The sequence below is a fragment of the Calonectris borealis genome, chromosome 4 (genome assembly GCF_964195595.1).
Source record: "Calonectris borealis chromosome 4, bCalBor7.hap1.2, whole genome shotgun sequence".
NCBI classification, from domain to species: Eukaryota; Metazoa; Chordata; class Aves; order Procellariiformes; family Procellariidae; genus Calonectris; species Calonectris borealis.
Genome location: NC_134315.1, coordinates 13,904,895 through 13,930,849, shown reverse-complemented (window position 1 = coordinate 13,930,849; position 25,955 = coordinate 13,904,895). Strand labels below are relative to the sequence as shown.

At 37.8% G+C, this 25,955-nt stretch overlaps 1 protein-coding gene across 7 annotated transcripts in view; it reads left to right on the top strand.

The window, feature by feature from the left end:
- The window catches only part of WFS1 (wolframin ER transmembrane glycoprotein), a 37,285-nt gene extending 12,470 nt beyond the window's left edge, over window positions 1-24,815 (top strand). For 5 of the 7 annotated variants that reach the window (XM_075148667.1, XM_075148668.1, XM_075148669.1 and 2 more), the window contains exons 3-8: window positions 9,881-9,963; window positions 14,537-14,681; window positions 15,551-15,721; window positions 16,367-16,447; window positions 20,287-20,432; window positions 22,089-24,815. In XM_075148667.1, the coding sequence (XP_075004768.1) occupies window positions 9,881-9,963; window positions 14,537-14,681; window positions 15,551-15,721; window positions 16,367-16,447; window positions 20,287-20,432; window positions 22,089-23,897 (2,435 nt within the window). In that variant the 3' untranslated portion in view covers window positions 23,898-24,815. Of the gene's footprint in view, window positions 1-9,880; window positions 9,964-11,476; window positions 11,824-14,536; window positions 14,682-15,550; window positions 15,722-16,366; window positions 16,448-20,286; window positions 20,433-22,088 lie in introns of all 7 variants that reach the window. The other 2 variants (XM_075148673.1, XM_075148674.1) reach the window with 2 other exon arrangements.
- Window positions 24,816-25,955: the final 1,140 nt, after the last annotated feature.

Below are 25,955 nucleotides of genomic sequence, written 5' to 3'. Positions count from 1 at the left end.
TGTCTTCCAGCATAAATTAACTGCTTCACTTTGGTGACAGGCTATTATTTCTGATGCTTCAGTCATGCTTTGGTTTTTTTTTTTTTTTAGTAGCCCAGAAAGACCAGATGATTACAACACAGTCCTGTCATAGTTTCGAACTCTGTAGCAAGACCTCTACTGACTTCATAAGAAGCTATAACAGCTTCTCTTTCTGACTGTAACCGTAGCAAAGGTAAATATTGGAGGAATAGAGAACAAGACTGATGAAAGCTGCGGAGTAGGAGACACAATTCCCTTAGAGCAGTGGTTTGAGAATCCCATTCAGTTGGCTAGAGCCGAAAGACGCCAATGCTTCAAAGCAGTCTGCAAATACAGAGTTTTTGCAGGTGGGTTGTCGTTAGCAGCTGGATGCTTGGTTTTTAAGAAGCCAAACAATGCTTTTTCTCTTTTAGTTAATTTTAGCTTTATTCTACAGAAAGCATTGAAATCCAGGGGACAGAGAACACATTTTGGGGCCCTTAAATGCAAACTGAGGATGAAAAATGAATGTTAAAAAATGACTGGCTTCCAGCAAGCTGACTTTCTTTGTGGATGTTTATGGTAATAATTAAAGTGATACGCATCCTTTCTGTGCGCCACCCTGACTTCCTTTCGGACAGGATTTATAGCATGGTTTTGAGCTGTTACTAGCTGTTTCTTTTTCAAGCTAATCCAGTGCTAGGTCAGATAGCTACAGTTTAACATGAACTCTGATGAAGCTTGTGGCACAGAGTGCAGTTATAACTCTGAACTTAATGATGGTAGAACAGTTTGACTCTATCTGCAAGTACTACTTAGGCACTTTTATTATCTTAATTCCACTTCAGAGGCATGTTTTTGTGGAAATCTCTAGTCATAAAAGATAAAATAAAAATTCAGCTTTAAGTTCATCATAATGAAAGTCATGGAAGAGGCTTTTTCAAATACTGTAACTAATCCTGTATCTGTCTTTTCTGTCGTGTCTGTCTCCACCTATGCATTTGTTTGTTCAGCTTGCCTTGTGGAGCATGGTGGGAAGGGTGGAGTTGAGCAGCAAACATAGGTTATTCATACTAGTATCCTCTCAAAGTAAAAGCAAGTAATTTTCTTTGTAATTCAGACAGTACTTCCTTTCAGATTCAATTACAGTAAGGCCTTCTTGCTAAAGCAGTTAAGTGATGTATGCCTGAAGCTTCAAGTAAGTACAGTGCTGTGCTGTGTGACAAAGATTGGTTCAGACATCGCTACACTTCATGGTATATGGAGAATTTGTTCATGTGTGGGAGAAGATCTAATGTCAAAGATGACATTCTTCCCTCCCTGCTCCCACCCCAGTGATTTAGCTGGTGGAAGGACCTGTGGATGAAAGCTTGTTCCATACTACCCTTCATCAAACATGTAAATTACTCTTGTCAGTTAATAACATGGAGCTGAGGGAAATGCTTGACGTCCTGTGACTTCTTATAAGTACAAAACCCACTTACATTAAGTAGAGAGCTTACTGGATAAAGCTAATGAAAACACAAAGTGCAGTTTTTCTTCCTCTGGATGCCATCCAGCTTTTTCCTCTCTCCTACCTGAACTAACACTGGAGTGTTACAGTTTGTGAACTCTGTGTGAAGGATCACAGAAGCTGCTATCAATGCTCAGTGTTAATATTGGAGAACCTGAATGGTGACAGACTTTTCCAGGTTCAAGATTCTTGTTATCTTTTTCATCAGAATCCTTTACGTGATTGTTTACAGCATGCCTGTTACAGTCAGGGAGCTTTTTCTAAATGCAATGCTAGTGCTGTCCTTAGTTGATTTTATTCATATTTTACTGAGATGTTAAAGGTGTTCAACGGCAGCTGTTTCCTTCTCAGAATGTTCTTCTTTAGCACCTTGCAGCCTAGAGACTTCCTTGCTCAGTGGTGAGATCTTTGTATTTGATAGTGCTTTGTGTGTTGGTTTTTTTTCCCTACCCTTGGTTTGTCCAGTTGCTTTTTAAACTCATATAAATATTTGGCATTGACCAAATACTTTTAAGCTGTTGATGCCCTTTAGTTTTAGGGTTTGGTAAGACATTGAATAGTCTCTCTGTTTACCTTCTCCGTTTTGCAAATTCTTCATATGTCTAGTGCCATTCTTCTCAGTTTTCTCCCCAGGTTGAAAAGCCCTGATAATAGCGTCTTACTAGCACTGAGCTGTTTTGTTTTTTTTTCTCATAAAACACTGTGTTACAACTCCAAGGTTTTATTCTGAGTGGTAATAGTTCAGAGCTTATCACTGTGTGTACAATGATAAGGTGTAGTCTTGTTTTGCATTTACTGCATTTCATCTGGCCTTTTACACTTAATCAGTCATGAAATTCTTCTGCAGGTTTTGTTTGGATTTGTTTTGGGTTTGGGTTTGTTTGGCTTTTTTGCAGTAATCGCTTCTAAGGTGTGTTTTTGGCCTGAATAACACAGATTCATCATTAGATATTGTCATCTCCATGTTAGCCCCCCCTCTATTTTTTTTCATTCACACATAAATGCGTTGAATAATATAGGCCTTATTGTATATCCCTGCGTGTCTAAACTGATAATCTTTCCCCTGGGAGAGAGCGAGCTGTGTATTTCTATTCTTTGTTTTTTATTTCTGAATCTCTTTCTTACCCATGTAACAGCCTACCTTTGTTTAGAGGACTTCTGTGAGAAGCCTTACTCACTGCCTTTGGAGATAGAAATATGAGCTGGATCTGTCTGTCCTCCAACCCTTTGACTCCTTCAGGGATGTCTTATGTCAAGGCTTTTTACACAAGATCTGCTGATTTTACCCAGTATATCTTTTTTTGCCTCCTCCACAGGCTTATGATTGTTTTTTTTCTTCTCTGTATTTGCCTTATAGGGATATCAGATTTAATGGTCTCTATTATCACGAATCCCTCTGGTATCGTACTTGCAGATTTCCATTTCTCAGTTTTAAATGAGAGGCTACACACTGCAGTATATAGTTCAATAGAATACTTGGATAAACAACTAAGAGAAACTACAGTTTTAAACACAATTAAAAGAAATCATAGCTTCTTTTTAAAAGAAGATATTTGAGACTGCTGCACAGGAACTTCTCAACGCTATTCCCAGGCGGGGAAAAAAACCCCATGTTTTAGTAGATCTATTTTACTGCAGGCTTCTGTTTTTCAAATAGTCAGTTGCTGTTGAACTGTCTGTAGGCCCCGTAATCTGCTAAGCTTGCTGATCCTTGTGTGCGTGAAAAAGGCATACCATCTATCATGGTATGTTTTAAATTCGTGGGTTTTCTATTTTTCTTTGGTTTGGCATGACCTTAGCTTTACAAGGATGTATTCTTACTTCTAAGAACTTTCTTTCTCCTCCTCTTTTTTCCAATCTGGCTTTGCTTTTAAATACGACTAGCAGATTTTTTGCTTCTGACACTCCTATCTGGGTACTAAATCTGACTTGCTGCTACGGAGTGGCTCACTAACCTCTTCAACTAGGTTCTGTGCATTGCTCAACTAGAAGCAAAAATTGTATTCTGTCTTTTGGTTTCTCTGATTAGTTACTTCATGAAGTTATTTATTAAATGTATCTAAAATCTTATCTTGATATCATTCTTGAATGCGATACTTTCTGGGAGGTACTTGAGGCCATTATTGCTGTTTTCTGGTCTTTTTGCTGTTCTTGCTTTTCTCAGTGTGTCTTAGTTGTGTTTATTCAAACAAAAGAACAAGGAAACTGCATTTAAAGTCTTTTAGGATTTTTTAAATAAAATTTGCAAGATCATTTGTGAAATTGATTACTTACCATTGCTTGGCCCACTTTGCTGGGCCACCTTGATAGCAATTTGCATCTGTGGCAACTGTCAAATCTTCTCATGAAATGGTAAAAATGTTTATATACTTTTCTAGGTGTATTTGGTGAGCTTGGAAGTGTTACCACTGGCTAAGACTGAACGTATCAGATGCATTGTGCAGACGCTTAACTCTTCCTGACTATTTTCAGTCACTTGCTGAACACTTGCTCTACTAATAAAATGGGAAGGCCAATCCAGAAATCTTGTTTCGTATCTTGTCATCTCAAATCCTTTATTCTCCCCAACACATGGTTTTTTTCCTCCTCCTCCTGCACATCCCTGTCACTTTCTTTTCTGAGCCCAAATGAATGCTTGTAGTCATGATCATATAAAGTGTGTATGCCATACAGGTTTCCTTCGTACACTTAGTGTGGGTGTTGCTTAATGCATTAATTTTTTGTTCAGTAGAGTTTCCATGCAGCTTTAATATTCACTTGTAAAACCTGTAATTTCTTTTAAACTTACATATTTCAAATGAATACTTCATTATTGCTTCCTGTCTGAGAAACTGCTTTCAGTTTTCCTTTTACCCTGTTCTCATTAGGTTTCCACTGTTCAAAGCACTTGGAAGTACTTGGCTTGTGTTTGTGTAAAAAATGATGTATTGTGCATGATAACATAACTGTCTTGGAGCTGGCCCCCAATAACTGCATGAACAAATAAGATCTTAAGCTCAAAAGGCATAAGAGATGGTGATCCTATAAAAGACCAATTTTTTTCCTTTGGTATTCCATGTTCATGGTCTTTACCATCTTGTTTTATCCGGAGTTCAGGTGCTGTAGCTATGACCTAAGAAGAAAGAGCTGTGTGCACCTGGCCGGGGGGTGATAATAGCAGGCAAGGTGCTAAAACTCCCTTGTTCTGGGTAAATCCACTCTGCCGAGAGCTTGAATGTGTTTGTGTTGGTAGGAAAGTAAATCAACAAACACTTTTATTATTCAGCATGCACTCTGTTGACTCTTTCTGCATGAAATAACTTTAATAGATTTTTTTTTTTTTTTTTTAAGGAAGGCAGTGATTCCTAGCGGTTAGAAGAGCACTTAGAAAATTGAGGTTGTTTTATGTAGTGGGTGTCTGTGTGTATACATAGAACTAAAAATCTTTCCTTACATGAAAGGATTATTATTTATGTGCCTTTAAATATTTTAGAATTCATGAATGGAAATGTCATACACAGTGTAACTGAACATGCTATTTTTTTTGAAACAATGTTTGTCTAAATTGTGTGTAAAACATTTTGCTAAATATCTCAGCAGACACTTTTCAACAAGTCAGCCTAACTACAATGATGCACACGTGATGTGTTTCAGTTGTGTGTGTGTTATTAGGGTATTAGAAAGGTTGGAATCTGTTGCATCCATCACTGATTTCTGCTAGAATACTGGGAAGGAACTCTTATGACAACCACAGCGTACTCTGGTTGTCTAAAAAATCTTTTGCATTGAAAAGATTTCTTATCTAGGTTGTGTAAGTCCATTCTTCAAAACCTTGTATGAATGTTGAAGAGTTTGTTGGGGTTTAATCCTTGATGTAGTCCAAAGATGAGGCTTATATGTGTTACTTGATCAATGATGGCATCTTCCTTTTGTGACTTAAAAATTTTAAGCACTGATACCTTGCAATCTCACTTGGACTAATCCCCTGCTATGGATTAACTGCCTTTTTGTCAATTTAATTGCTAAATTTCAGAGGTAAGGGACAATAATTGCATCCTAACATAGTATTGCATAGTATTCTTTAAAAAACTTTAATGTTTCCTTTTGCAACATTTCCTATTTCTACCTAGCAGAAACAGTAAAAATGCCTGCCTGTGCTGAAATGAATGCTAAATTTCCATTTAAGCCTATAGCAGCAAAGCTGGAATGTGCCAAGTAACGCGTAAAATTTCAGAAAGTAAATAGTAGTCTTTCATTTTCATCAGCCTGTTTACAACCTACCTATATAAACAGCTGTGTTTAGACTTCCATATTCTGAGTATTTTACCTGGAGTTGTAAAACATACTTTTTACTAGTAAACAGAAATTACTCTAGTAATGTTTTGATAGCACCTTTTGAAGTCTATCAGCTAATAATATGCAGTTTTAGCTTACTCTTCTAAATGCTGTATATGACTGTGAAATGCATACAGGTCTTTATCGATTTCATTGTACTGAGTCTTTTTTAATAAGTGCTTTAATAAAATAGGTTTTAAGTGACAGCTTTAACCTGTTAAATGAAAAGCCTGAATTTCAAAAGTGGATATTTCTGTAGCCCTTCAGAGGTTTAAATGCTTTCTGTAGTATAAGGACATAAACGCAGCAGACTCAGAACTACATCTGCTTAATCCTTTGCAGACCACAAATAGGTTTTTTCCACTTTTTTTTTTTGGAGGGGAACTGAGAAAATTAAAGGATACCATATCATTTCATATCTTAAGCTTAAGACTTAATCACACAGAATAATAAAAATAAAACATTAAAATTTTGTTAATAATGTCATTGTTCCAATATCCACTGAATAATTTGTGTTGAGTGCCCTGTGTCTGTGAAGGTAGAATTAACTAAATTGGGAACTGAACCACAGAGCAGCCTGATGATGAACTAAGGTTTACACAGGGTCTTGGTGGCAGAGTAGGAACTACAGCCAAATATTAAGTACTAACCACACTTTCACGTCCCTGTCCTGTCTTAATTTGTTTCTTATATGAATGCTACATGCCACCTAAAACTTGTGTGCTTTCACTTGCCTGCTTTCATTTGAATGACTGCGGTGCTTGTGAACCTTGAATAACTGATAGACTTCATTGGCTTATATAAATGTATCTGACACACAACAGCTAGTGAAGTCTATTTTAATTGTCATAAAAGATACATGAAGTATTGTAAGATGAATGTTCTTCTCTTCTGGAAATTTTTGTATTCAAGACAGAGTAAAATTTGACATTAGAAAGACATGAGTTTTTAGCGAAGCTGGAAAATAAAAGCTTCTACTGACAGCATTTCCATTGCAGTACTCTTACGTGGGAGGAATACACATCAAGACATTTTTTGACTAAAAACACACTTAACAAGGATGATAAGTTACAGATCACCACTTTTTATGGTATTTTTATGGTGGGTGCATTTACTCTTGTATAGTATTTGTTCTAGTGTTGAGCTGAATGGAAAGAAAGTGTGTGTTGTCCATCCCTGTTCCAAAACACACTTTGACTGTGTTTTGGACCTTTTTCCTTCAGAATCTGACCTAAATACTTTATGAGAAAGCAAATTGATATGGCAGCCACGAAACTTGAGTTGTTCTTGTTTTATCTTTTTACTTATCCTCTTGCTTATCCTTTAAGCAAAGGAAAAATATTGCTAGTTATGGGAACACTATGATACTAAGCTATTCTAAATTTGATCTCCAAAACACTCCACAACCTGCTCTTCCGCCCTTGCCCTACAACTACGGAACCAACCCACAGGCATAATTTTAATTAACTATCTTTTATTTATATTTATAGGTCACATGTGAGAATACATAGAAGTGATAACTGGAGGGGAGGGATTGGGCAGTAGGTTGAAAATAACAGCAGAAAGCATTTCTTTCCCCTGGCAGTCAGCTCTGTTCGAACAAACATTTCAACACATTTGCTGCAGTACCAGCACGTTTTATTTTCTGTTCTCAGTGAAGGTGGTAGTTGGACCATAAGGCTGCACATTTTTAATTTTGCTTTTTTTTTTTACCATCTTCGCAAAGAACATTACTTACATGTTAATCTGCAATGTCATTACAATAAAGTAACTATATCCTGGTGTTGAAGAAGCAAAATGAGAATGCTTTACGGCTTTCTATTGTAGTAAGCGTCCTTATCTAACAAACATTGATCTGAGCAAGAGATGGAAGGGGTCAGAGCCATGCCATATGCTCCTAAGTGTGGCAAGTGGAGCAAGGGAGAAAGGAAGCCGCTTTGCCTGTATAAGCTGCCAGAGAACCACTCTTCTTATTAGGGCTTATATCAGTTTAGCAAACTGCTTTCTATAGCTTGCTGCTTTGTGGGTGTGTATAAATTCCACTTAATTATCAAACACTAACTTCTGAATGGTGCCTCCTATATTGATTTATCCACAGTATACTGAAATGTTTGTGGTGGTCTCATCTTGGCATGTAGAAAACCCGGAACAGAAAAAGAAAATCCATAGCCAAGACTGTTGCTGCGGAAATTTTGATGCAAAAGAAGTTAATGAATGTGAAAGCACAGGAAGAAACAAATACTGCCTTGCCCAGCTTTTTTCATTTGGGTGGGGTAGATGGATGAATATTATGTTTCTTTCAAACAATCTGCTCTTTCCTTTAACTTCTTGTTTATTGTAAGCAGAAAGCCCCTGAGTGATGTCTGTTGGTGTGAGTGGTGCCATCTGGAAAACAGGCTTCTGGCTTGTTTAGAGTTCAATCCTGTTGGTTATATATCAGAGCGAGGAGATTAAGTGGTTAATTTTGCTGGGATGGTGTTTGCCTATTTTACAATAATATTTTTACAGCTTTCTGAAAAGACCGAGTGCTAAATGAAAATTATTTTTCATTACGTGCCTTGTTTAGCCAGACAACATGTTATAATCTGGCATTAGTACTTTTCCAAGTGGAGCTTGGCAGACAAAACTGTGGCATGGTGAAGGAGAAAACTTACTTCATGGTTTGCTCTTGTTAAAATACATCCATTTTAATGAAAGCCTTGGCTTGTAGCCTGTTCTTGTTTGGAAATAGTCCTGGTAACTGGGATGTTAAGAATGTAAGTAGCCCTGTTCTTCGGGAGATTATTTGGAATCGGGTTTATTTCTTCCTTCCTCCTACCCTTTGAAAAAGAGCTGATGCTAAATGGCACCTCAGCAGCGGGGCTGCTTACCAGCCTCTCGCATGATTGCTGCCCAAATTAGGCACAGGCTGAAATCTGTAACTTTTGAGTGAATGCCAGAAAGCTGCTCTCAGTCGGTTTCCTACGTTTGGAAATGTTGTTTCCTAACTGTACTGTCTCATGCTGCCTGTGCCCTCAGTACAGAGCTACCAAGGGTCACGGTGTGCTTGGTGGCCTTGCGAGGCAATGTGGCACGTACAGGTCAAGCTTTGGCGCTTACTGTTGAGTTTGGATCTTCCTTTCTAACCACAGGTTTAGGCTGGCTGGTAAACTGTTATTCTGAATCGGCGGTCTGTTGTCCTTTCTTACGCTTACCCAACTTAAAGCGTACAAGTTATATTGATTTTTCTTTTTAAAATTCTTCCAAAGTAATTCATGAGAAATCTTCTCATAAAAAGTAGCAGTTCTGGCCTTTGTCAGCTTTTCCATTAAACTTATTCTTTGTTCATCAAGTAGCACGCAGCATGATGTTATTTACAAACACTGGATGTCAGATAAAGATCTTGAGGTTTTTTCTTTATGATTGACTGGTGAAGCAATATGATGCTTTTGAAGAAAAAAATTGTTTAAGTCTGTATGTGTACAGTAGATAGATAAGGAAAAAAAGCTAGCTGCCAGCGTGGCGCTGGACACAAAATAGTGAAGTCTATGATTTGTAATCATTGTTAGTTTCTGTGTGCTCCAGAGACTGAGGAGCTGAGCTTTCAAATGTACTGGACATGTTGTAAAGGCTGGTTAATTTTTCAAAACTCTTGAAAAGGCTTCACTACTAAATAAAGAGGCTGCCAGGTGAAAGACTGAAATGCTGTCAAGAATAAGAATAGTAATAGTACAAAAGCTGATCCATACTACATGTTCCACATGTGCTCATATTTATCATAATGAATATTCTTCTATTAAGAAATGAATCCTTTGGAAGTAAATGAGGAACTATAAACTGTATGTGTCATCCTGTGGCAGGTACCAAATAACAAATAATGGTAAACATGCTGAAGTACAGCACTGAGATGGAGTGTAAATATTGTAATGAGTTAATTTCCACTGTTCTTGCACAACACTCGTGTTGAATTTTTTAGATCCAATCCTTTAATTCTTCAACCACATATAGCAATGATTTATGAAATACTTTCAAATATTGCTAGTAAACAATTTTCTTTGTCAAATTAATTTATAGAGGGCATGAAGGAAGAACCTGAAGTGCTCTTTGAGGAACTGCTTGAGAGGGCCAAAGCTGGAGAACCAAAAGCACAAACGGAGGTAATTCTATATGCTCTTTGTCCAGTCTTGTTTGTTCTTAATTCCAAAAATAGCACACTCTGCTGTAGAACTATTATCTCTTCTTTAGTTGAACTGTATCTGTTTTAATCTTAAACTATTCAAAGAAAGGTGATGCCAGATGGTTTCTCCGCCTTGAGAAATGCTGCTTGCTTGGGAGTGTTACTGGCTTCAGGTCCAACTCGTGAGTAAGCCTTTAGGACACATATGAAAACAGGGAGGGTAGACTGAGAGCATAGAGAAGGTATAGAACTGCTTTTGCTTTTTTTTAAAAGCATGTGCCAAAGAGTTACTTGTGGAGGTGTGCAGATAGGGACTATTGAATGCTGTTGGTTCAGCCTGCACTACATACAAAGACACCAGGACTCTTAGGCTGGATTCTGTGGAAGAAACTGCCATTGAGGTGATTTAGCAGGAACAGAGGTTGGTTGATGTTCTTATACCATTTCTCTGTTGAATTAACACATTTTGGAAAAGAAGCCCCTCGGTATTTATTGAAATTAGCTATGTTTAGTTGTGTAATGGCAGATATAATTGAATTAATAATGGCAGTCTGTCCCTGTATGTGTTAGCACTTCAAGTGTCCCTTAGGTTTTAGAAAAATTGTACCAGTTTTCAGCTGCATTCCATTGTCTGGTGTATTGGTCTAGTATAAATAGTTTAAAATTGTTTAGAAGGGTTTTAATTTGTGTTTAACTCGAGCATTCTTTTCCAGCTTCAGCTTTGATGGCAAAAGGGAGTGGTTATGGTCTCCTACATGCTCGTTGGTGGTTTGGGTTTTTCCCCAAGGATCACCACTCTTTTTGCAAATAAAAATAAAAGGTGGGGATGGGAAAGAAATCCTTTTAAAGCCGGTAAAAAAATACGGCAATGCCAGGCTCGCTCCCCACTCCATCTCAACTTGTTTGAGGGACAGGCTGTCCTTGGAGTTGTAACCCGAGACAGGATCAAGTTCCTCACCTTTGAAACAGCCGGTGGCTTTGCGGAGGATGAAGCTTTAGCCTTGAGGGAATCGGTGCTGTAAAATCCACGTTTTGGCTCTATTCCTCCACCACAAAAGAAAGCAAACTCCATAAATATTCTTTCAGGATATAACTTCCAGTTGAGTAAGAAATACCTTATGTAATCTAAGCCTATGATGTGTGCATATGTATGTATATAAATAATAATTTTTTATGTTTCTCAGTTCATTCCACTTTCACTCCCTTCCTTTAGTGTGTACACTTTCTATTCCCACACAATAATAGGATTCTTGTCTTAAAGAGATCCAGCATACAATTTTGTTTCAGTATTCACTCAGGATGAATTGACTGCCTGAAAAGGAACCCCAAATACAGTAATTTCTTTTCTATGCAATCAAATTTCTTGTGACATGTGGAGAGGGAACTAACTTTTAGTTTTTAAAACCCTATAAAAATATATTTCTTCCCTATTGTTGAATACATCCCTGTAGAATCAGTTAGAAAAAATGTATTTTTATTTCTTACCTTTATAGGAGTACGAGTGAGAAGCTGAGATGGCACTGTTGTGCTGTGTGCTAATAATCACGAAGTCAAACACAAGAAATCACTTGGTTCACTGGCTTGTAGTTAGTACTATGAGTTTATTCAAAAATAACCCTGCAATGACTATGGAAATAAATGCACTCTGAGTGGCTGTCAACCTGTATTACCGTAGCTTTATGTAGTTTCTTTATTGAGAAATAACTGTGCAGCAATTATGTAAACGAGACACCCACAGCTGGAATTCGGTAATGGAGAAAAGGCAGCTCTGTGTGTTTAACCGGAGGATGTCTGCAAGGGGACTGCTTGAGATAACCGCCTCGGTTAGCAAAGCCCACAGGTGAGAGCAACCTTTGGAGAAGTACAGTATGAAGATCTGTGTTAAGCCATTACCAACTATGACTTCATTTCACAGTTTTAGCTCATGGGAAAGAGAGAATCCCTGATTGCTTAAATGACAAATCTGAGGTTAACACCTTTTCCCATCAGTTCTTCCTCCTTTGACTGCTGCAGGCCAGAGCTTTGCAGCCATCTCAGGTGGTTCCATGTAGGAGCTTTGCTATGACAGCGAAAGGTGGCTGTTGCATGGGGCTTGTTTGGAGGGAGCTGGTAGACCTTCCAGTAATATTTCATGGAAAGCCTTGATGTTTGTTGTGGGACTTGGAGGTGGTCTTTTTTTGCTACCAAAACTTTTAACATACACAAAAAAGCTTGTCATTTTATAATCAAAATAAAGGGAAAATATTTTCTGGTTGCTCAGATTTTGGGGGTGGGTTCTGTGGATTTTTTTTTTGGAGGGGATAGATGATTAAATCTTAATGCTGAATTTCCAAAAAAAAAAAAAATTCCCCCCAAAACATTCCCCCCCAAAAAAAAAACCAAACAACAAAACAAACAAACCACAAACAATACAAAAAAATCCCACAGGCAAGCCCAAAACCACTTTTATCATAAAACAGGTGTTATGCTATTGTTTTGCTTGTGCAGTAGCCTTGTGCAACATGACTAATGCCAGAATCTGCTAGTTTGTGTTGCAGTATGAATTTCATAGAATCATAGAATAGTTTGGGTTGGAAGGGACCTTTAAAGGTCATCTAGTCCAACCCCCCTGCTGTGGGAAGGGACATTTGCAACTTGATCAGGTTGCTCAGAGCCCCCTCCAGCCTGACCTTGAATGTTCCCAGGGATGGGGCATCCACCACCTCTCTGGGCAACCTGTTCCAGTGCTTCACCACCCTCATTGTAAAAAATTTCTTCCTTATATCTAGTCTAAATCTACCCTCTTTTAGTTTAAAACCATTCCCCCTTGTCCTATCACAACAGGCCCTGCTAAAAAGTTTGCCGCCATCTTTCTTATAAGCCCCCTTTAAGTACTGAAAGGCCGCAATAAGATCTACTCTGGACCCGCTCCAACAGGTCCATGTCTGTCTTGTGCTGAGGACTTCTATGTCCAAGAGATCCTTATAAACTTAAAAGAGCTGCATCTACTGCTCTTGAAGCTTTGCTCAAAATCTCAATGGCTATAAGTATAAACATGCTCAAGAAGCAGCTGTTCTTGTCAGAGGATGTTATTTACCATGTAACTTGTTCAAGCAATTCCTTTCTGAAATAAATAGCTGAAGGTACATCTGCAGTTGGGTGATAAATTACCAGGCAATTGCTGAAACTTTAAATTTATTTTTTTGTCCCATATACTCTTTTCTTGGTCTGCCACTGTGCACTGCTTGTTAAACTCTGGCATGACGTAATCATCGTTTAGTTCTGACGTTTGGATTACTTAGTCCAATTTCTTTTTCTTATTTCTGTATGGTTTTGGATAGCTTCATTGTGTATGTACTGTGGGTTTAATCACTATGATGTCTACCCAGTAACTATCTACGTAGAAATTGTCGGAGCACCCACTTAGGTGTATGAAACCAGTTGCAAGACTGGAGAGCTAGCCTTTACCGAAAGAAAAAGATCTTTTTGATTATATCAGTGTGTTTAATCTACATGGGAATAATGTGTCTTTCAAAGGTATTTCTTTAGTCGCCTTTAGTGGCAATACCAAAGGCAAAGTTTCAGAGAAACTGTCAAACAGGTTTTTTTTCAGCAGATAATACTGTGGACTTATGGAGCTATACTCTTAAGGTATTGCATTAATTACTCCTAGAATGTAACTGAAGTAACAGGGAGGAGAGAGGGAGCGCAGTGAACCAAGCAAAAGCATTTCCCAGCTTCTCCAGGCATGCGGATAACATGTCCAGTAGTTTTGGCCACTTTCTGCCATTTAACATTTTGTTGCTTTGTGGAATGATAAGCAGAAGTGTTCCGTGCTATTATATAAATATATTTACTAGTATATTACCATATATTTCAATTTTTTAGAAGGAAGAAAAAAGGTGATTTTTTTTTCTTATCCGTAAAACAATAATACGGGCAACTGCTCCATAATTTCTGTAATCCTAAATAGGAGGATTTTTACAGGCTTTATATCACTGAAATTGCTTGATGCTTAAGCAGTATTACTTTTATTCCATTCACTAATTGATCATGAGTTTGCTTTGACCTTCTGTGGCTAAACTGCTATGAGTTGGGAATTTCACTGCTGAAGCCTTCTTCCATGTCAAGGACCTTTGTCAGTAACTTAACTTCATCTGAATTTCTGAATGTCTCGGGCACCAGGTTATTACACTTAATTTTTGTGTTTCTAAAATGAGGCTAGCAGTGTTGTCTGACCATTGTTATAGGAGGAAAAGAATTCAAGAAAACTTTTAACACTGGGAGCTTTACCTGATCCTGCTAGATGCTCAAAGACCAATGGCAACGAATTCATTGACCTGGCCAAATGTGTTGCAATTCCTTCTTGCTTCCAGTTCTGGAAACTGATTTTTCTCTGCAGAAGATTGACTTACAGCTATGTTCTTTAGTGCTAGGAGCAAATGTTTTGACCTTTTGTTCAGAGAGAATTTATTCTAGCTGAGTTCCAGAGGGTGGGAGGAGAGAGACAGAGGAAGAGGGGGAGTAGAGTGTATTTCAGTAATTGAAGGAGTTCTATTCCCCACTTATTCTAGGTGGGGAAACACTTCTTAAGATTAGCAGAAGAGGAGGATGAAGAACTTAACAATTGTAGTGCGGTTGACTGGTTCATCCTTGCTGCTAAGCAAGGCCGAAGAGAAGCTGTCAAACTGTTGCGTAGATGTCTGGCAGATAGAAGAGGTATGGGTTCTCTGAGACTTTGTGCTTGCGCTTCCTACTTTACCTGAAATAATACTATATCCATTTTAACACTGAAAAGAGGGATTAAAAATACGATGGGAATGTTCATGGCAAAATTATGTGAGTAGCTACTGACAGCATGTTCAAATAGGTAATTTAAAAAGCATTAATTACTGATACTGCTCATAAAAGCATATATATTAATTATTTGCTTGAATTCCTTCATGGAATTCATGCTCGTTCTTCCCCTCCCCACCTTTCATTGAAGCTTCTTTTCTTTGACCGTGAAGGTCACCACCTACATATCTGCTGTTGTTTCATTCTTTTACCCCTCTACAACCTCTCTCCTAATTGGTCTTTGTCACTGTCTTCCCCCACTTCAAGATTCACATCTTCCTTCATGCTCCTTCCCACGCTTGGAATGGTCTCCTCTTGTCTGCCAACTATTTGAACTCTTATTTAAAGGGAAAAAAAACCCCAACCCTTCATTAAATTCTTTTTTTTTTTTAAACAAAAAAAAAAGGCAGAGGATGTTATTTACCATGTAACTTGTTCGTGTTTTTTACATGTAACATGCATATCCGCAGCATCTTTTGTCTGAACTGCTGTACTTCAAAAGTTGAACCAAGACATAAGGATAATGCATGTCTTGCAGAGTCTTTGAAGTACGGTTTAAACTTAAGCAATGTGATTAGATTTTGATAAGCAATGGGCACAGAAGGGCATTTGAGTAATTTACTTAGGTGGTGAAGATGTGAATGAAACTTGAGAAGTTTCAGACTAAACTGAGAAAAATAAATTGTGGGCAAATCTGTCATTTCTGCATGAGTGTAGGATAATAGTACCTAATGTATTTTTCTTTTCTTGAGGCATCACTTCTGAGAACGAGCAAGAAGTGAAAAAATTATCATCTGAGACTGATTTGGAGAGAGCTGTGAGGAAAGCTGCCTTAGTCATGTATTGGAAATTAAACCCAAAAAAGAAGAAGCAATTAGCAGTTTCTGAACTACTAGAAAATGTTGGGCAAGTTGACAATGAAGGTTTGTTTATGAACTGATTTATGGTATTGATAAAATATATCCTTACAGGCAGAATACAGCTGGAAACTTAAAGGGCTTTATAAACAATCAGGCATGAGATAAAAGTAAATGTATGATCTACTTAAGAAAAAGTAACAGTGTTAATGACTCTAACTCTCTTTTAATAACTGTGTTCTCTGGACCAATAAAGTTAGTTCATAAAGGCCTGCCAACTCTTGCTGTAGGTTGTGATTCAGTTAAGCACTCATACCAAATATTAAAAATATCTTCATTAGACACTTGCTGTCCTTGGAAAATAAATCTTTTATGGCTTTGCTGTGTTTGACTTTTTTCCTTATCAGTCATCCTGATGATATATTACTAGATATTTCAATTTACAAACCCAGTCTTCAAGACACCTGGCTCACTCCATCATTACGGCAGTATGTGTTAGCTAATGTCAATGCTGTTCCCTTTTCTAATATAGTAATAGGAATATGGAAAGCTATATAGCCACTTCTTACCTGTTTATATGTATATTTGTCTTTTCCTGACTTTGAAGAAATACCATTCTCCAGATATTGCAGCTTAAAGAACATTCCAGTTATTGTTTGATCACTTTAATGGACTGCTTTGACTTTCCGTAAACTTCTGTTATTGAACCAGATGGTGAGAAGCAACCTGGCCCGGTCCCAAAGTCGGTACAGAAGCAGAGAAGAATGCTGGAGCGATTAGTGAGCAGTGAATGTGAGTGCATGCTGCTGCTTTCAATCTTTGCCCGTGGTTTTGGGTTCTATTTTGTTTTGCTAAGCAATTTTGTGCTGCCAGAGTAAGAATGTATAGCAAGCTTGGATTGCTATAAACTGATAGTGTCAATTTATTATATGTGCAAGGTAAATAACCAATCTGCATGTGAACTCACAGAGACATCACCATTACAGTCAACTTGTCAGTGATTAGTATACTAAGAGGAGTTTGCATGTCATTTGTTAATATATTCTTGCCCTTTCAGCACTTACCAGTCTATTCAGCAAAAAAATTTTTGCACTTTCAATAATTTTTTTTAGTTCTAAACTGTAGTAAGCTTTCTGATTACAATAGGGAATTAATTATGCAACCATTTAATGCAGACAGATCCCTCATTCTATTTGCCTTGCTTCTGTTTGCCATTCCCTTATAATTAATGTTTGTCTTTTTATATTTGTTCAAGATTGATATAGGAAAGATGCACCAAGATACTCCTTTCATAACTTAGGGGCAGCTTAGTTCATGTAGTGGGGAGAATTAAACCACTCAACACACACAGGGTCAGACTTGTAGACCCAAATTTGTGAGTTTTGTAAGGTATGGTGGGGGTGGGGGCTTGGACTTGAAATAAAGTTCTCCCTAGCCTTGCATACCTAAGAAATGCTGCTATGCTGCCGGGCCTTCAGGAGGAAAGTCCAATTGTTAAATTAAGAAAATGCATTATAAACAATGCAGCATGTGTAGTTTTTTCAAGAACATTATCTAACACAAGGTTAGATTCATCATTGTCGGGAAACTCTCGTTTTCTTGAAATGGAGTAGATCATATGAAATAGTTCACGTGCAATCTTGATCAGTTCTCGAAGAGCACTTTTAAATGTCACAAAGCATATTATTTATTAATACATCTATAGTTGAGAATATGTGTAAATAAAGCATCATATGGGGATTAGTGAGCCAAATCTGGGGGTTTGCAGGTTTAAACTCCCTGAAAGATTAGATTTACATTTCATTAGGTCAGTTTGGCCTTTACTTTCAAGGATTGTATTTATTACACAGGTGACTTCTGAAAGTAACATTCCTAAGAATGGAGTATTTCAGTTTTATGTTAACTTTCACAGAAGTAAAAGAGGAGGGGGGACACGTGCAGTATATGTAAGTGAAGGAGTAGGTGACAGGGAGAAATAGTATTTTGGAGACCTAGCTTGTGATCCTATCAAAACTTCCATGAGAGTAGGTCACAGCTGTTCTTGTGACTCGTTTGCCACTTCTGGAAAGCTAGAAATAGTCCTTCAGGGATAAGACTGTTGTGTTTCATGGTCTGGTCATCATCTCGTAATGCAGATGTATCTGGGTTCATTGGCGCTATGTTGCACTGGTGCTTAATGGATGACACTAGTATTCTTTCCATTCCTTAGCTGAACTAGCACGTGCTGATAGAGCATGAGTGCAAAGCAAGTCATTTTATTCTAGATTCTTCAGTAACTCGAAGAGCATCACAAAAGGAACTGGCAATTTTTTTTTTTTTGAAGGCTTAAATAGCAGATAAAATAACAGGAGAGTAAACGAACGTACATGTAAGTGTAGGCAGAAATTGATGTGCATATTTTCCTTTTTCTACGGTGGATGGGGGAGGCGGGAATTTGTCATAACCAAATTGAAGGAAAAAAATCTATGAATAATAAAGTAGAATCTACAACATATGCTTTTTATATCAATTTAAGAGACACTTGGGTGACAAAATACTAATAACATTTAAAAACGAAAAGTTTTCATCAAACACTTAAAGTAGGAGTTAAGCTGTTAGCTCTTCTCTAGAGAGCTTTCATCTTTTCATAGATGAACAAGACAGCTGTTACTCTCCAGCATTTACTTCTCTGATCCACTGAGTTTCTCCATTTATCTTGCCAGCAGGAGATTCTTCCTTCAGTTTTAATACACAACAATACTTGGAAGATAATTTTTAAGCCAGATATGTGTTTGCAGATATGTGATCTGGGGTATCCTTAATGGAGGGCTAAACAGAAGATTAGAGCTGACATTGTCAATGGACAGTTGTTGCATGCCTAAGAGTATACATGTCATTACATTTCATAGGCCTTCTATACATAGTAAGTAAGTTAATAACTCCTTCCTTCTCAGGATGTCCCATGGTCATGTAAAAGTGCCATTAAGGAATTTTTGTGAGGTTCTAACCGTGTCTGCTTGCTGATTCCACACCAAAAAGATTATCTTACCACTGTATATTTTGTCCCAATAGGACAATAAATTTAGGTGACACATTTGGTATTAGGCTTGATCTGAACCCCACCAAAGACAGCTAAGGAGTCTCACTGATTTCTTTGTGCAAGCAGTGTCGCCTTACAGCCTGTGAATGATAAGAATAGCTAGCAAAAATAAATCAATCCTTTCTTGTTTCTTGGGAGGCATGCCAGATGGTATTTTGTAGGACATACGGGTTCATGCAACGACGAAAAAAAAATTAAAAAAGTAAAAGGGCAAGCAAAAGGCAACATCCATGTTGTGAGATTAAAGCAAAAGATAGATGGTAAGCTGCTGTTTTTCTGCTGAGCTCTTTTAACACCCCTCTTCCTGTAGTAGATATCTTCACACAAATACTTTATTTTGTTCTGTATCTACAGTGTTTTCAGTATTAAATTCTGATATATATAACTTCTATAAATGTAGCATTTTTGTAAAATTAAAAAATTAATAGGCTCCCACCCATGAATCCTCTGAATTTAAACTTGGTGAAGCAGTTCAGTTTTCTGTGTCTTTAAATCTTAAACTAGTATTAAGCAGGCCAGCTTTCATATCTTTGTATCAGCTGACTAGCTAAACTTACTGTGTAGGAGGTGTGTTACAGATTTTTGTCATTCAAAAGTCTTTCATACCTACAGCAATGTCATTTGCTTTAGTGTATGGAAAAAAGTTGCTGTTAATTATCCTCCTTTACAAATGACATCAAACTTGTCTACCATAGAAACTAGCTAATCCATGCTAATGTAAGGAACTGGCTGTGAAAAGAGTTTGAAGCAGTGTATAAATCATATTCTGTCTTGCAGCATCCCTAGAGTTTTCGGAAATAACCTCTTGCCTCCCTTCTTCTTGCAGGAGTGAATAAGGATCTTCCAGGGCAGAGTGATAAATTTTGTCTCTGTGTGTAACTGAGCACAGTATATTTTGTTGCTGGCTATCTGTTTTAGATCACAGTTGATAGAGTTTGGGGGAGGCCCTTTGTATAGCCACATAGCATATTAAATTAGTACACTGTAAGTAATCTATATTTAGTCTTGTAGATAGGAATAATTGGGCATTTCCCATAATTAGGTCTGTAACTTCTGAACTCAGAAAAATGACTGTAAATGCCAAATCAGCAGTCAGTTTTTCAGTTAATAACGTACAGATAATTCATTACTGTTCCTGTACAATTCTTTCTTTTCAGTGTGGCTGCTAGTTAAAGATTTCTCTCAAGAAGTTACCAAAGATATAATAGCTTATGATTTAAAACTCTGTGACCTAATCCAGTAGTCTTTTTTCCTTCGAATACTTGCAGATAAGCTACATCCACTCACTCTGTTCTACTTGCCAGTATAATAAATTTATCTGCTGGTCTGACAAGATTTAGAGTAGTCATATATTGCTGGCACAAGCAGCTTGTTGTTTTCAGCACAGATCTCCGAAACAGTTGCAAGGTAAGCCTCTGTTATCGGTAGTTCAGTTTTTGAAGCCCAGAGTAGATCATCTTTAATACCAGGAAAGAAAATTAATATTCCAACTCATAATCAGTACAGTGTTGTAGTGATATTATTTACTCAAAGGCTTCATTTTATCTTTTAGCTAAAAAATTTATTGCTTTGGATGACTTTGTTGAAATTACCAAGAAGTACGCAAAGGGAATCATCCCATCTAACCTGATTATGCAAGAGGAGGAAGATGATGAATTGGCAGGGAAGAGTCCTGAAGAGTTACCTCTGCGACTGAAGGTAAAAAGGCAATACTGAACAGGTTATGTTGAAGGGCTCTTAACGTATCCATTTCAGACAAGCCAGAGGTGACTTGCACTTGACTCTCAAAGCTGATGTTTAGCCTAATTGTTGCTCAGTTCAAGAATTGTTGCTATAATTCCCTTTTGGTCTTGACGTCATATCTATGTTTACAGTTTCATGTATATGAGTCATATATTTAAGAGAAAGGGATAATTGTTTTCCCTGAAAGAGGGCAATCTATCTTCATTACATCTCAGTGAGGATTTAAATGTCCTTATCACAACTGCCGTATTTTTATTATAGATGTTATTATATGCTTCATATCTTTCTTATTTAAACAGGAGCAAGCAGGTGGGAAAAATTATCCATAGCCTTGAGGTGTGAGAAGGTTCTGTTATGAAGGAATTCAAGAATAGTGGAACTTGCTGTTAGTGGTTTTCTATACTGATTTAAAGTGCATGTATTCAATACTGGTATAAATTTCAAGCAAGGTAGGGGGTTTCTAGCTGCTGACATGAGAGTTTTTGTTGTAATTGTTGTCATTTTATTGTCCATTATCATATGGTAGGGGTGAAAAAAAAGGGGGGGGGGGCGGTGAGGGGTATGTCTTTTGAATCACTAATATTCTGAAAGAGATGCATTTACGAAGAAAAACAGGGATACCTTCGCTAATAAATCAGCTTATGCCCAAGTCATTGTGTGTGTTACCCCACTTCATCACAATGCATAGATCTTTGCTGAAGCATTCTTGGCCTTCCCCTTGAACTAATTAATATAAAAGCATAAGTTCTGGCAAAACATAAAAACTGTCTTTTTTTATGGGGGAAGAAGGATTGTTTGCAGCATCTAATGTGCAGGTGCAATATTTGAATATGTGTTTGAAAAATCCTGTACCTTTTTATTGATCCTACGTGAAGTGTGTGGTTGGTCATAGGGAGAGGATTTGATCCAGCAGTTCCTCTGTTGTCTGGTGACTGCGTTGGAAAATGCCACGTAAGATAGGTAGAATTTTAAGATCCTGTACAGTTACTGTTGTGGAGTTAAAAGAATCCCTAGACGTGTAATAATTACAGTTAAAGATATTTCTGCTGCTTACAAACCAGATTTTGACAGCTGCATCCCTAAATGCTTGGGAAGAATTGTTTCAAAGATAAACCACAGCTGTAAAGACTTCCTGTAAGTGCATATGATTCATATGCACTGCTTCCTGTAGTGTATATCCACGTCAGCATGTATAGCATAATCCTTGCAGAACAGTGGCAGAGTTAAGTGCTTTAAAGCTACAGTACTCACAGCTCAAGTAACAACTTAAGATAGTACAGGACTGCAGCCGTGTACTTTATCTTCAGTATGAGGTTAGCAGAGCAGAATATTTGACTAGGAAGCCCTTTAATTAAATGTGTCAAAGGTAATGAAATACATCTTTCCTGAAATCAAAATCGCCTCTGAGCCTCATCTGACTGAATTAATCAAAATAGAGCTAATAATCTCAGACAAAGTAATCTCATTTTATTGGCAACATTCATCTGAAATATAAATCTTTTCATGTCAGCTGAGGTTAGACAACTGACTGCTACTGCTTCAGCTAAGAATATCTGTGATGTAAAGATACAAAACTGCTCATAAATAAAACGCTTCTTTCTCTCTTTCCAGGTTGTAAAATATCCGCTTCATGCCATTATGGAAATTAAAGAATACCTTATAGATATTGCATCAAAGGCAGGAATGCATTGGCTGTCTACCATTGTTCCAACACACCATATAAATGCTCTCATCTTTTTCTTCATTATCAGTAACCTGACAATTGATTTTTTTGCCTTCATTATTCCGTTAGTCATATTCTATTTGTCCTTCATTTCTATGGTGATTTGCACACTGAAAGTTTTTCAGGACAGTAAGGCTTGGGAAAACTTCCGTGCTTTGACTGACTTACTGCTTCGTTTTGAACCAAACCTAGATGTTGAGCAAGCTGAGGTGAACTTTGGATGGAATCACTTAGAGCCATACATTTATTTTTTACTCTCGGTATTCTTTGTCATTTTTTCCTTCCCTATAGCAAGCAAAGACTGTATACCATGCTCAGAGTTAGCTACCGTCTCAGTTTTCTTCACAGTGACGAGTTACATGAGTTTAAGCACGTGTGCAGAACCTTACACACGAAGAGCGTTAATGACTGAGATAGCAGCAGGTTGCTTATCCCTACTGCAGGTATTACCTGGGAATTTTGGCTACCTGAAATTCTTAGGTAAAACCTTCTTTACTGTTCCTGTAGGCCATTTCTTTGTGATAAATGTAAGCATCCCATGCCTTCTGTTTTTGTACTTGTTCTATCTTTTCTTTAGAATGGCACAACTACGGAGTTTTAAAGGCACCTACTGCTACCTGGTCCCTTATCTGGTCTGCTTTATGTGGTGCGAACTCTCTGTGGTCATTCTGCGGGAGTCCTCTGGCATTGGGCTCGTTCGTGCATCAATTGGTTATTTTCTGTTTCTCTTTGCACTCCCAGTGCTAGGTATAGGCATTGCACTGATGTGTCTTATCCATTTCATTAAGTGGTTCGTGTCTCTGGAGCTCATGAAAATTGTAGTGACTCTGGTTTTGTGTACTGTTCCTTTGCTCTTCCGATGGTGGACGAAAGTTAACTTCTCTGTAGTTGAAATGGTTAAATCCCTCACTCGCAGCTCGATCGTGAAACTCATTCTGGTGTGGATTACAGCTGTAGTGTTGTTCTGTTGGTTCTATGTGTATCGATCAGAGGGAATGAAAGTTTACAACTCTACCTTGACATGGAATCAGTATGCTTTCCTCTGTGGACCCCGGTCGTGGAAGGAGACTAACATGGCACGTACTCAGATTTTATGTAGTCACCTGGAAGGACACAGAGTGACATGGACTGGGCGGTTCAAATATGTGCGCGTGACAGAAATCGACAATAGCGCAGAATCTGCAATAAATATGCTTCCGCTTTTTATTGGGGATTGGATGAGATGCTTGTATGGTGAAATCTACCCTCTTTGTGACCCCAAGAATGTTACGCTGGAGGAGGAAGAATTGTGTCGTCTCAAGTATTTGACAAAGCATAACTGCCACATGAAAATGTTTGATCGGTACAAATTTGAAATAACTGTGGGCATGCCTTTCAGTAGTAAAAATGGAACCAAGTCTATAGAGGAGGATGATATAACCAAAGATATTGTGCTGAAGGCAAGCAATGAGTTTAAAAAAGTGTTGTTGAACTTAAGGCAAGGAAGTATAATTGAATTCAGCACAATTCTGGAGGGTCGTCTTGGCAGTAAATGGCCTGTCTTTGAACTGAAAGCAATCACTTGCTTGAATTGCATGTCTAAACTCTTACCTGCAGGGAGGCATGTGAAAATAGAGCATGACTGGAGGAGCACAGTGCATAAAGCCATTAAATTCGCTTTTGATTTCTTCTTCTTCCCATTCCTGTCAGCTGCATAATGAGCTCTCATATTGGTTCAGTGGTATCTTCAGTGTATGCTGCATTTACACTACCAAAGGTTTGGCTTCTTAAAAGGTTAAAAAAAAAAAAAAAAACCAAACAAAAAAAACCCAACAAAAACACAAACCCCACCTTTCTGTAGCAATGCTCAAAATGTATGCTAATGTAGAGCATTAGTTGAGTTTTGAAAGCGTACATACTGTATCCTGACTTTAAACCCTGTATGACTGAAGTAATATATACTAGTTTAATATTGTAAATGAATGCGGAGGATTGCTGCTGACTAATTGCATGGAGACTCTTTTGTCCAAAATGGGTATATATTTGCCTGTGGTACACTAGTTGCATTCACTTGCTCGATGTTAAAAGCACTTTACTCTTTAAATATTCACAATGTGCCCTTTTGTATTTTCACAGGTACGATTTAGAATAGGTAGCTGACAACAGCTTCTGTTTCATATATTGCTTGTATTTATTTGGTGTTTTCTAGAAAAAAGTGATCTTATACTCAGTACCTGGTGGTGGTATCTGTGTACAGAACTCATTGTTTCACTATTTGTCCAGAAGATAGTGATTTTAATGTTTTTTGAAAGGGCACACTATTTGACACCCCAGCAAGGTTGTAAAAAGTCCTCAAGCTTCCTTTTTGCATTAAATATTCTGTACAAAATACGCTATTTGTTCTGATTTGGTTATGACAACTACACATATGACACTAAGGTATAATCCATGCTGGTGTGTGAAGGAGAAACACCAGAGAGTAAGGCTGGTATTGAGATGGTACCAGTAATGGACAAGCCAAAGGAACTGAAAATAGTACATGAAAGTCTACAGTGGAAACTGAAATAGTATGTTTCTTTAATGATTTGTATTGTGCAAATAAACATAAAATATAAACTAGAGTTAAATGGGTACAACATTTGTTCTTATGCTTTGTCATTGTGAGCAGTTGTTTATGTTGTGCTGATAACAGCTTTCACTGAAAAATACAATTTAGAATGCTTAAAATGTTCTGGTGTGAGATACTTGCAGTTGTACTTCACATTATTTCAAGCTAGCAGCAAAACTGGAGTACGCCAGGTGAAGTTTTTGTATCTGTGAAATCTAGACATGCTCCTCACCCCTGCTTTCACTGGGACTTACTACCTTTTTTAACCATTGGATGACTGTATTTCACAGATACATCACGCTATTTCCCTGACTACTCTTCCGCTGATGGTGCATTAGATCCTATTTGCCTTTGCATATCGGTCATCGCTGGGGGGTTGGGGTGGAGGGGACTGTTATCAGTGAAAGCTCGTGATAGAGAGGGGGAAACTTGGGAAAATGAGGCGTTTGGCTGCACTCCAACTATAAGCACCCTCTTGAGCATCACCCTGGGCTGCAGTTGGGAAGAAGTCAAAGGCACCCACAGACAGGCGTGCTGCCCGGTTCCCAGGCAGTGAGCCAAGCCTGATGTTGCAGAGCAGCAGCCTCCACCATCCAAAGCCATGTAGTCATGTTTGAGCCCATCAGAAAATCTATGAAGTAGAATCGTGTCTTCTGGGTGCTGCTACTCTTGAAAACTGTCAACCATCTCTCTGTTTCCACCTGGGGAAAAGAAATGGTGTAAGGTAGCAGGTAAATGCAAATTTTGACATAGTTTTGCTTACCTGATCCCATTTTGGCTGGAAATAAGCCAAACTTAGCCTTTTCTCCTCTTTTTGCTAGAACATCTGTAGGCTCTGTTTAAATATCTAAACATTCTTCCTGGCTCTGAAATCTAAGCACAAAAGATGTGGGGTTTTTTTACTTTTTCCCCTTATATACACATAATTAGGAAACTTCTATTCATATGTTTGTCAGGAGAAAAAAGGCAACAGTCTTGGTATTCAGAACTAATTCTAAAATTCTTCTGTTTTTAGCTTTTATTCTTTGTAAGGATGTCAATTTACTGACTTACTGTGGTGCATTTTGAAGAAGTTATTGCATGTCCTGAAAAGGAAAACTTGACTGAAGTCAGATGTGGGAAGTGTTACAAGAAGAGGGAGAGTATTTTACTGATTTCTTTGGAAAAA